Source organism: Hydra vulgaris, chromosome 13 (genome assembly GCF_038396675.1).
Source record: "Hydra vulgaris chromosome 13, alternate assembly HydraT2T_AEP".
In the NCBI taxonomy this organism is placed as follows: Eukaryota; Metazoa; Cnidaria; class Hydrozoa; order Anthoathecata; family Hydridae; genus Hydra; species Hydra vulgaris.
The window spans coordinates 30053793-30066274 of record NC_088932.1 but is presented as its reverse complement, the minus strand read 5'-3'; the positions used below and the strand labels follow the sequence as shown (position 1 = coordinate 30066274).

Genomic DNA, 12482 nt, shown 5'->3' with positions numbered 1-12482 from the left:
CTAATACTACTCTTTTAGCTAATACTACTATTTAAACGAAATTTTTAACTTATTTATCATAAACTAACTACAACTTGTAAAATCAAACAATTATCTTACTCACTAAAAAAAGAGTGACAGCATAATACTCATAAATATGACTCATGCCTTTATCAAAATACTATAATATAAAAATTACTATTATTAGTAGTAACTATATATTAGAGTTTTATATAATTAAAATTATTAATAGATATTTTATTGTAGAATTTATAGAAATGACACTGTAACTCATAAGAGTTGAAACTAAAATTACATAGTTAACAAGATTTTAAAACAATACACAAGATCTGAGATTTGAGGTTAAAATTTAAAGTATTTATAAATGTGATTCTTAAATTGATTTACGTTTGTTGACTCGATGATTTCTTGTGTTAGTACATTCCAGTTATTTACAACTCTTTTAGTGAAAATTTTTTGTCTGATTGTGTTATTGATTCCTTATGCATTTTTAATTTATGATCTCTTGCTCGACGATTAGTATTAAAATATTCAATTTGGTTAAGGAAAATTATTTTCGTGGACGTGTGGACATTGAATTGTGCGGCAGAGGCAACAAAAAGCTTGTTCAGATGCATCAAAGCTTTTTATTACCCAGGTAAATTCTTTTTCCCACTCACTTTGATAACTACGAGAGTTTTCATATAATTTTTTGTTTGGCATTGTTAATTTAAAGATGCTAATCTAAAATAAAAAATCAAGTATAAGCTACAGATGATTAAACTTAATAACCAATAGGTCTGATTAATTTTCAAATTAGATATTTTAGGAAGAAAGCAAAGATTATTAAGTTGTTATTTGAACAGTAACAGCTACTAAATTTTCAATATCCGCAGAAACATTCAAAACTCGTTTTACCTTTTTTAAGTAAAGTATTTCACTTTAAATCGTCTTCTTAAATGCCAGATTTTTCTAGTATTTTCCGCAAATGCAATAGTTTATTGAAAAAACACTTTTTAAAGAAAAAAACCGAAATTTAAATGAATGGAACGAATCCAAATAAATTTTTTGAACATGTTAAAACTCATTCATTCTTTGAATTTCTTTGAATTTTTATTATTAAGCCGTAATAAACAAAAAAATTTTTTTTAACTTATTTTTCTTTTTTTTCTTTTCATTCATATTTTCATTCATTTTTGTTTATTTCGCTCTATTTCACTTTTTTTATGAAACAAAAAAGCTTGATTAAATTGATTTAACAAAAAATAAACCAGGATTAAACCAGATTTAACAAAATAATCCAAAAAGAAAAAAAACACCTAATACTTTTAAAAAGATCCATATTTAAACCAGATTTTCTAAAATAAACCAGGAAAAAAATTTCAAACAAAACTTAAAAAAAACAAACAGATTTGAGAAATCTGGCTTGAAAAAAAACCAGATAGAAACCCTGATCGGACAGTTTACTCCTAGTTAAATGCACTTCCGCGATGCTCCATGGCAAGACCGTTAGGTCTTCTTGGGGCACCTAAATAACAAAATAAAAAATATATACTCGTTTATTGAAATAACTGATAAATATATTTTCATTCAAGTGTCCTGTCTTTTGAACTAGTTTGCCCCATAAAAAGGGCCCACAACGAAGTCTTACGGAAATATTTCATGGAATTCCATCAGTATTCTATGGAAAACCCATGGAGTTCTATGAGTAAACCATGGTTTTCCCATAGAAAACGGAAACTCCATGGAATTTTCATAGGAGAATTTCCATGAAAATTGAAATCCTATGGAATTTCCATGTGTGAACCATTTTTTTCATAACTCATGTTTTCTGTTTCATACTCGGTGTAGTTAAGGCGATTTACAAATTATTCGAATTCTATTATTTGAAATTAGTATGATTTTATAAGCTCATTATGTCCAAACAAAAGCTTTAGATGTTATAATTTTTTTTTGCTTCAGTTTTTTTAATATTTGATGAAAATTTTTTTTAATATGTTATTTTCAAAACCTTTTTACTACCCCACGGTCGTTTATATATTAGGAAAAAGCGCTGTTTAGGCACGCATGCGCCAGTTAATAAAAAAAAATTTTTGAGCTTTTAAAATGGTTACGGTTCTTAGCTACGAACTATATTTTAGATAGCAACCATTGCTTTCTATGTTATTTGTAGAACTGATTGATTTTACCATACTTTTGACCTAATTCAATAAATTTATATCTTAATTGTATCATAAAACCAATAAAAAATGGAAAAGAAAGTCTTATTTTTACTTAAATTTATATTTTCATTCAGGCTTAATTGTTGCTAATTAGTGATTTTGTTTATTTATTTGAAATCCAATTTCTCAACTTCTGACTGTAGGATTTCCGTAATTTTTTATTTTTATTTTAGATATATCTTTTCTGTAATTATGATATTTTTCTGGTTGTTGCTTCAACTTTTTTTAGGTGTAAATTCTAGATACTCATCTAATAACATTTTAACAGAGTTAACTACTCAGAACTCTCTCAAAACGTCATGCACTCGAGTGCATGACGTTTTGAGAGAGTTGGGTGCTTTTTAGACTAAGAAGCACCAAACTCTCTCAAAATGTCATTATGTCAGAATCAAGAATTTATACTAAGAATCTTAGTTTAGTTTTTCTATATTTAGATGTTATTAAAATATAACTAAACAAAAAAATATCGCAAACGAACTAGGCACTTATATATGTACGTAAATGATGTGCATGTATAATATACGAATGATGTATCATTTATATGTAATGTATATGCATAAAGCATTATATGCATATTGTATGTATTAATATATGTGTGTGTTGGTGTTTGTGTGTGTGTGTGTTATGCATGTGATGTACCATATTTTATTTATTATATAAACTATAATTTATTTCAAGATTTAGTTCAAATATAGTTTAATTTTATAAAATAAATACAATACATAATATTGTTTACAATAGTTCTCTTAAAAATTTTAAACATGTTCTTAAAGTTTAGCCCACATTAAATTTGTTTATATAATAATTATTAATTAGTTTTCTCTCATTGATTCATTACTGTTTTATCTTTAGATGGAACTGCACTACGAAAATTTAAATTACTTGTGCAGGAGTTGTGCAAAATGGATTGGAAAAAGACAATATAGTTTGACTAATAATCATAAAACTATAATAGAGCAAGTGTTTCTTGTTAAATTCGAAGAAATAGAGAACATTCATCCAAAAAATATTTGCCACAAGTGTTATTGCACTATTAATAATGCAAACAAAAGAAGAACAACAACTTCTTTAACTCTGTATACTAACTGGCAACCACATAGCATAAACTGTGCCACATGTCAGATGGCTGAAAATGTGCTTTTAAAAAAATCTAAACTCATAAAAAAAAAAATATATCTTGTAAATACAAAAAATGTTGGACAATTGCAATGTTTAACTCAATAAAAGAAAATATATTACCTATACATAATTTAAACATAGGTATTGATATATCAGAACTACAAAATGACTTGAATCCTTTTTTAGAGCTCTGTTTATGTTGTAAATGTAATAAAATACCACAAATGCCTGTTACATTGAAAAGCTGTGAACATTTATTTTGTTTTTTATGTCTTGTGGAAGAAATGAAAAATAAATATATTGATGAGACTTTCTGCCCAAAGTGCAATAAAAAAATTTATATTGATGATATGATGACCAGTAAAAAAACTAATTCTCTTCTTCAGATGTTAACTCTTGTATGTAATTTATGCAAGCAAAAATTTAATGCATTAAAAGAGTATGAAATATTCAAAACTCATAAAAGCTTATGTCATAACGAATTACTGTTATCAACATCATTACTGACTTCATCAAGTAATTCAAAAAAAAAGTATAAATGATATCTTTGAAATAAATAAAGACAGTGATATTCCCCAAGAGCTAGAAGAAGCAGCCCTTCATATTATTAAGCAAAAAATGGCAAAAAGTGGACAAAAAACAATTGAATTTAAAAGTGGAGGACCTCGAGTAAGTCTTTATAAAGATGTCTTTATAAAGATAAACATTTGAAAATTTATTTTTTATAAATAAATATTTTCGTGTTTTATTTCTACTTTTCAGCCAATGATTTTTACTCATGCACCAAAAGCTTATGTCAATAGTGCTCAGGCAGCACAATCAACATTAAGATTGCGTAATACAAATATTGCAAAGCATTTTGAGACTTTAGCAGGCAATTTAAACGATGCAGTTGCAAATCAAACAAGTAAATTGCTAAATTCATTATCACAAGACACAAGGCACTCCATACTAGATAATGCAGGACTAAACCACTCTGAAATAAGTGCAAGTGTGATGGTTGCAATGAAAACTGATATGGGAGTACCATGGGAAAAACTTAAAATTATGTCTAGGTAAATATATATATTTTTTCCTTGAACAACTTGTTTCACCATCAAAAGGTTCATCAGGAAAGTAGCTTTCTGATGAACTTACTGATGGTGCAACAAGTTGTTGAAAAAAAAAAATCAAACTTTTTTTACACTGTGTTTCATCTATTAAGACAATAGATGAAACACAGTGTAATAAGACTTATCTATTAAGACACATCAGAATTCATTTCTGATGTGTCTTAATAGATAAGTCTAATTGATGATACACAGTGTGAAAAAAGTTTGATAAGTGATTTTCTACTAATTTATATATATATATATATATATATATATATATATATATATATATATATATATATATATATATATATATATATATATATATATATATATATATATTGTTTTTACAGGTGGCTTAAGACTTATGATATATGCACTTGGTCAGGCAAAGAAGTTATTGTTGAAAATGCTCCTTTCTTTTTTGAAAAAGATGAGAAAGATAAGTTAGAAATTAAGGAAGTTCCTTGGGGTTATATTTCTGATTTACCCAAACATATATTTAGACATCTAGAAGAGTTAGAGAAGTAAGATATTTTAGAATTACAGAAAGATAATAAATAATCATATTATATATATATATATATATATATATATATATATATATATATATATATATATATATATATATATATATATATATATATATATTATATATATATATATATTATATATATATTATGTATATTATATATATATATATATATATATATATATATATATATATATATATATATATATATATATATATATATAACATAGTTTTTCAGTATTACTTAACTTTTCAGTCCATTATAATTTTTTTTTCTAGTTGCAATGATCTTGTGAATCATAATTTTATTCAAAATAAAGAAATTTACATCAAAATTGGAGGAGATTATGGTGGTGGAAGTTTCAAGATGAGCTACCAGATAGTTAATACCATAAATCCAAATAGTTCTGAAAATACTATTGTTTTTAACATATTTGAATCAAAAGACCTCAGAGCTAATATTAAAGTAGCCATGGCAAGATTTGAAAAACAAATAGAAGCGCTACAAATAATGAAATATAAGTATGTTAATAAATTATGATGTATATATATATATATATATATATATGATATATATATATATATATATATATATATATATATATATATATGATATATATATATATATATATATATATATATATATATATATATATATATATATATACTGTAATATTTAAATGTTATATATATATATATATATATATATATATATATATATATATATATATATATATATATATATATATATATATATATTTAATGTTTGTGTACATACTTATAGGGATAATAGTATCAGAGTATTTATTTTTGGAGATTATGAATTCCTTTGTTCACTGTATGGAATTTCCGGAGCCTCAGGTGAGCAGTTTCATTACTTTTATCTTAATTTTTTTAATTATGTATTTCAGGACAGGATTTCAAGACAAAATAAACTTAAGTTGGGTAGGTCTTTAGAACTGCCCAGGAGGCTGATAATGTCTGACCACTAAATCCTGCTTTGTTCATTCACCTCACCAAAATAGGATTAGTATTTAATAGTTGGTAGTTTTTTAGGTAAACATTGTTGTTTATTCTGTTACGCAACCACAAATGAAATGAAGCTTTGCAAAAAAGAAAGAACAGGCATAGAATCTCGTACCTTGGAAAATCTGCAAGCTGATTTTGAAAGATTTATGAAAGATGGTGGCATTAAGAAAAAGGCCAAGTTTTATAATAATGTTATAGTAGAGCCTATCCTGAGAATACCTTTAAACCAGGTTAGTTTTTGTTTTACATTTTGTTAATATTTAATCCATAGTTATTTCCCATAGAATCACATTGACTATATTTAAATAATAAATTTATTTTGTTCTCTGCATAATTAGGTGTCTTTACCAAGTCTGCATATTGCTCTTGGTGTTTATCTCAAGTTTTTTAACATGTTTGAGGAAGAAGCCCATGAAGTGGACATTATGATGGCAGCATCATTAAAAAATAAAAATTGTCTTTTATCTCAACCGTATCAAGACTATATTTTTAAACAACAAAAAATTTTGAATCTAAAAAGGTGCATTGATAAACTAGATGACCAAATCCAGCTGGTTAATGATACTGTAGCTATAGCCATATTGAATAATGAAGATTGTGTAGAAAATATTCAGTCACTTTACATCCCTCAACTCAATTTGCTAAACGAAACAAAAATGGAAAAAGTAAAAATTGTTATAAAATTTAATAAATATAACTTTGTGAAAATAAGATTGTTTTATGTTATTTTTGACATGCGGATAAAAAACATGTTTTTTTAGGTTAGAGAGTGTAATGGTTTGGAAAACGAACTGATTTTTAAGAAAAGTGAGGGACCATGCATTCAACAGATTGAGTTGATTTTGCAAAAACTCAAGGTACAGCGACAAGCATATCATGGGATATGCTTAAAGTACCAAGTAATGTATCATTTGTGTATTTTCAGAAAAAATCTATATTAGAGCTTCGTAATTCTGTTCCGTTTCTTGTTTATAACAATGGATTGTCTGGAACAATTGTTCATGAAAAACCAGTTGAAATCAGTAGCAAGTATAAACAACTTTTCAATAAGCTTTCCAATTGTTATAGCATATTTTCTTCAAAAAGTACTATGACAATAATTGAATTAACACAACTAGGTATGTTTTATATAATAGTTTTGTAAATAAAATAGTTACTATTTTAAATAATAATTTTGTAAATTTTTTAACATTGTAGTGCCTCTTTACTGCTTGTTTTATTGTATTGCATTAAATTTTTCTCACATAAACGTAAAAATCTAATTATGTAATAATTAATAGCTATATTTTAAATTTTATGGTATAGTTGACAACTATAAACTTAATTGCATAAACCTAAACAATAAATTATATAATAAGAATAAAGACATAATATAATGTAATTTTTTTTCTTCTGCTTAACCATTTGATAACTGTGTTTTTGTATACAGAAACATATGTTGATGATTTAATGCAATTTTATCATGCCAAATGGCCTCAGGGTTCAGTGCCACCTAAGTTGCACATGATGGAAGATCATGCGATACCATTCTTACAAAAATGGGGTGCTGGCTTTGGATTCTATGGTGAACAAGGAGGTGAATCAATTCATCATGAGTTCAACAAATTAAAGATTATATATCAATCTATTCCTTCACCAACAATGCGATTAAAAAGCATCCTTAAATCGCACCATCTAAAAACTAATCCTAAAAATAGAGCGCTGAGACCTAAAATTAAAAAAAGAAAAAGAAAATGATATCTGTGTTACATTTTAAAAATTATATGTCAATAAAAAAAAGTCAAAAAAGAAAATGTAAATAATTTAAAATTGATATTTATTTTTGACTTTATATAAAAAATAAAGTTTTATTTATTTCAGAAACTTTTTTATTTGAATTATTTTTATGTATATATAGCAAATATAAAAAGTTGAAAAAAGAAAATATAAATAATTTAAAAGAGGTATTTATTTATAACTTTATATAAAGAAAGAATTTTTTACATTGCAGAAAGCTATATTTTTAAGAAATGACACCTGTCATTTCTTATGGGTATTATTCTTGTTTTTATCAACGTAAAAAAAAATTATATTTTGTTAAAATAGTTACTAATAAGAGGATATAAAGTAATAGGATTAAATGTAAATATGCTACAAATAATTTAAGCAAGGTAGTTATGTTAGTTTTTAAATAAATGTAACAAATTTATAATCATTCAAAATTTCTTAAACTAAAAAGTTGAGTAATATGAGAATATTATGTATCCAAAATAGTAAAAATTTTCAAATAATTATATCCATTGTATATTGCTAATAAACACCATAAAAGTATAAGGTAATTCAAAGAACTTACCGATAACAAAAAATTAACTGTATTTTTATCCTCAATTGTCAAATCCAATTGATTGTAATCCAAGAAAGTTAAATACCATATTCTTTATTTTTCATATTTCAAAGAATTTTTTCAAATTTGTGTCAATGAATCAAAAATCAATCAACATCTCAATTGATTTTGTATCTATCAACACAACAAAATGTACATACAATAAACCATGTTACTTCCATCTAAAAGAGAAGAAAAACACACACATATATAAATATATAAATTAGTAAAAACTCTTATTAAATTTTTTTCTTCACAGAAGAAAAAAATTATATAAGCATTTTTGCTAATTTATTATTGCTCTGTTCTTTAATAACATTGAGCACTCTATTTGTAGAATACACTAACATAATTTATATATAAAAATATATATATATTTATGTATATATATATATATATATATATATATATATATATATATATATATATATATATATATATATATATATAGATATATATATATTTATATGTGTGTGTATATTTATATGTGTGTGCGTGTGTATATATATATATATATATATATATATATATAATATTATTATTGTTATTATTATTATTTAGATGGAGATAATTATGGAATAACTCATTAGTTAGATAACAAAGTATACAATATTAATTTTAAGATAAGTAAGAAAAATTAAAAGTAATAATAAAAAATGAAACTTTATTATATTAGGACATAGTCCTATCAGTAAAAGCATACTTTTAAGCCAAAAAAAAGCTGAAGCAATAACCAAAAAAATATCATTAATATGGAACATATTTATCTGAAGTTTAAAAAAAAAAATTTTGAATTCCTACAGTCAGATTTTTAAAAAATCGAATTTAAATAAATAAACAAATCTGTGTTTTACTCTAAAAAGTAACTAACTAGAGATGAAGTTTAAGCGCGCTAAGACCATTTTAATACTATTTTATTGATGTAATTATGAAATTATATGTATTGATATACTGATATAAGTTAAAAACAAGAGTACAGCATTATATTTCAAAGAAAATGTTAACAAATTAACGGTTGTCATATAAAATATTTTATGTCGTTAAGAGCCGCAGCCATTTTAAAAGTGCAAGACTTTTTTTAAAAATTTTAACGCATGCGTGCCTAAACATAGCGCTTGTAAACAACCGTGACCCCTAATAGTGAATCTAAACACTATTTTGAAGGCTTTAGATCACTTTCGCTCATCGGCGTTAATATGAATTTAATTAAAATCTTCTGAAAAAGTGCCTTAATTTACTATTGATCCTAGTTCTAATCGGTTCTGACCGTTATTAACTAAATATATTTGTCAAAATACAATATTTCCATCAATTTTCACAAAAAAAACTAGAATTTCGATCAAGAAAGTGCTTAAAATAAAGAAATATGGTCAAAAAACGATCAGAACAAATCATATTATTAAGCTATGATGTTCATTTTACCTAAAAAACGTATTTGTTTAAATTTTATTTAGAGTTTAAGATTTTTTTTTTTCTTTGAAAAAAAAAGAATTTTCGGTCTGGGTTTTTATCGCAATAAACATTTACATTTTAAGATACCGCAAAATTTCTCATTTTAATTTTTTTCTTCTTTTCATAATTCACAGACCTGATCAAATAACGGAAATGTATCGTAGTCAACAAAATATCATACAGACGCTATAATATTTTAAAATTGCCTTAACTATACCGAGTAGTTAAAATAGTTACACAGGTGGCCGGTTCTAGACAAGAATTCAGGAAAGCCTTTTTAGGAAAGAAACATGAAAACTCTTGCTATGATAGAAAAAAACATGATTACTTTTTAGGATAGAATAATTAAAGAATAGAAAAGAAGAAAGAAATACATATATCCTTTCTGGCAAAGAAAAATGAAAAACTTGCTAGCAAAGACTTTTTTAGGATAGAAATCGCACAAGTAAAAGTCATTTTCTTTCTAGCAAAGAAAATTGGAAAAACGTACTAGCAAAGAAATTTTAGAAAAGAAATTTTAAAAACGTGCTGGCAAAGAAATTTTAAGAAAGAATTTGCGCGCAATTTGTCAATAAATCTTTTATCAATCAATTATTATTTTTCTTTTAAGGACTATTCTGAGGTTGATGCTGCCACTGAGAACAACCATCCAGAGACCAATGTCTCAATGAATCATTCATCAGTGATTCACTTTTATTATAAATGGTAATTCTTTCCTAGCAAGTTTTTTTGGATTAATGAAATAAAGTTCTGTCGTAGCAAGTTTTTTAGATTTATTAAATAAAATTCTTTCCAAGCAAGTTGTTTACGTTTATTAAAAAATATTCTTTCTTAGAAAGTATTTCAAGTTTCTTTTCAAAATTTCTGCCAAAAAATATTCTTTTGTAAAAATTCTTTTCTAGTAAGGTTTCTTTATTTCTATCCAGTGCCGTAACTAGGCAGGTGCAACAGGTGCACTTGCACAGGGCCCGTAGATGGATTAAACTGACGAAAAATTATTTGTTCTATTAATAAATACTTCTATTAATTTTTTTTTTAATTTTTTAAAATTTTTTTTTCCTATTAAGTAGCACTGTATTGTATTTCAATACAGTGCTACTTAATTCTATACTGCAATTTAAAATTTCTATATTCATTTCCCATTCCAAATTGTAATATTTTGGCGCGAATTCACTCAACGATATCTGGTGGGCAATAGAATAAAACGTATTGTGTGTGTAGTAATGTGGTGAATTTAAAAAATGTGTGAAGCAATTTTCATTTTTAATCAAAGCAACATAAAAAAACTTATTGTTATTATTAATGACACATTATTAATGACACATTATTACAATTTATAATTTCCAATTAGAATTTAAAATATACTCGTTTATAAAAACATCGCAAGTTTGTTTTATTTAAATATAGATTGGTTAAAAATAGCTATAAAAAAACTAATTATTAAACCACATCAAGCCAATTATTCTATTAATTACATTAAACTAAATCATCAGGTAAGCTTTTTAAAATAATAAAAACTTAATAAAACACTTGAATCGTAAGATCGTAATAAAACACTTGAATCGTAATCGTAAGCGTTGGCAAGCACATATTTCAATTTACCGATAAATTTTTTTTACAATTTTTTATTTTCGATATATCTGGTAATCTAGTAGCTCCAGAGATAAATCATAAATTTATATTTAATATTATTATTTTTATCTAGTCAAACAATGTCAAAACAATTATCGGGCGCTCAAAAAAGAAAAATTAACAAGCAAAAACAAGAAGAATGCAAATCAATGTCGCAGCAATTTACTAAATGGCTTTAAAAAAATCCACAAATTGAAGAAACTAATATATCTAGACCTAGTTCTGATTTACAAGATGAAGATGCTGTGCTAAAATTGCAACCTATAAGTTTAATTGATCATAATGATATTATTACAAATGTCGAAAATAAAAATGTCGAAAGTACAAATGTCGAAAATACATGTACTACTAATGTTGAAATTGAAAATATTGTTATAAATTTGCCATCTATTACACCAAACGTCAATATTATTCCACAAGAAATAATGCTAAATTACAACGACCCAAATTCTTGGCCTGCTATTTCAAATAATGTAATATATTCTCTTGTCAACCATGGTCCAGAACAAGGCAATAATGTAAACGTTAATACCATTATATCAGCAGACAATACAGGGCGAAAATTTACAAAGGATTGGTTTTATGTGAAACATATTAATGGAGAAATGGTTATAAGAAAATGGTTGTTATATTCTATTAATCAAAACGCAATATTTTGTTTCCCTTGTATTCTTTTTGGCCACAAATCTTATAATATTACAGACCCCCATAAAGGATTCCGTGATTGGCGACATCTTCATCCTGTTATTCCACAACATGAAAATTCATCTGATCACAGAAACAATTATGTAAAATGGAAAGTGATGGAAACAAATATAAGATCAGGGAACACACTCGATGATTATTTAATTAATTCAATTAATGAAGAAAAAATGGCGTGCTATTCAATTAATGAAGAAAAATTGGCGTGAAATATTAAAAATCGTTGTAGATGCTATTCTATTCTGCGCCAAAAATAATATTGCTCTTAGAGGTTCAAATGAAAAAATTGGAGATCCAAATTGTGGAATTTTTTTAAATTTGATAGAATTTGCCAGCCATTATAATAAAACTTTAAAAGAACG

General features: G+C 25.3%; 3 protein-coding genes and 1 long non-coding RNA gene across 4 annotated transcripts; 3 read left to right on the top strand and 1 right to left on the bottom strand.

Annotated features, from left to right (window-relative positions):
• Positions 1–270: 270 nt before the first annotated feature.
• LOC136090209 (uncharacterized) lies at positions 271–986 on the bottom strand. The gene is made up of 2 exons (XR_010643258.1): positions 898–986; positions 271–723 (listed from the first exon to the last, which is right to left on the bottom strand). It is a non-coding gene; the product is annotated as an uncharacterized LOC136090209 (long non-coding RNA).
• A 1985-nt stretch (positions 987–2971) lies between these two features.
• On the top strand, positions 2972–7712 carry LOC136090116 (uncharacterized). Its single transcript, XM_065816221.1, has 9 exons — positions 2972–3989; positions 4083–4375; positions 4765–4938; positions 5223–5465; positions 5728–5804; positions 6000–6202; positions 6311–6637; positions 6734–7090; positions 7402–7712. Exons 1-8 carry the CDS (start codon positions 3939–3941, stop codon positions 6911–6913), a joined length of 1548 nt encoding a protein of 515 aa, XP_065672293.1. The 5' UTR covers positions 2972–3938; the 3' UTR covers positions 6914–7090; positions 7402–7712.
• Positions 3410–3862, top strand: LOC136089790 (BRCA1-associated RING domain protein 1-like). Its single transcript, XM_065815877.1, has one exon. The coding sequence runs from the start codon at positions 3410–3412 to the stop codon at positions 3860–3862; it is 453 nt and encodes a 150-aa protein (XP_065671949.1).
• LOC136089789 (zinc finger MYM-type protein 5-like) lies at positions 7063–12329 on the top strand. The gene is made up of 3 exons (XM_065815876.1): positions 7063–7090; positions 7402–7548; positions 11617–12329. The coding sequence occupies exons 1-3, from the start codon at positions 7063–7065 to the stop codon at positions 12327–12329; spliced, it is 888 nt and encodes a 295-aa protein (XP_065671948.1).
• The last annotated feature ends 153 nt before the right edge of the window (positions 12330–12482 follow it).

Bases quoted from the DNA above. Each gene is read 5' to 3' on its own strand.
- LOC136089790 (XM_065815877.1), top strand. From the start codon at position 3,410: ATGTTTAACTCAATAAAAGAAAATATATTACCTATACATAATTTAAAC.
- LOC136090116 (XM_065816221.1), top strand. From the start codon at position 3,939: ATGGCAAAAAGTGGACAAAAAACAATTGAATTTAAAAGTGGAGGACCT. The intron at 5,466-5,727 runs GTATGTTAATAA...ACATACTTATAG, and splicing joins CTACAAATAATGAAATATAA to GGATAATAGTATCAGAGTAT. The intron at 6,203-6,310 runs GTTAGTTTTTGT...CTGCATAATTAG, and splicing joins TGAGAATACCTTTAAACCAG to GTGTCTTTACCAAGTCTGCA.
- LOC136089789 (XM_065815876.1), top strand. From the start codon at position 7,063: ATGACAATAATTGAATTAACACAACTAG. The intron at 7,091-7,401 runs GTATGTTTTATA...TTTTGTATACAG, and splicing joins AATTGAATTAACACAACTAG to AAACATATGTTGATGATTTA. The intron at 7,549-11,616 runs GTGAATCAATTC...CACAAATTGAAG, and splicing joins ATTCTATGGTGAACAAGGAG to AAACTAATATATCTAGACCT.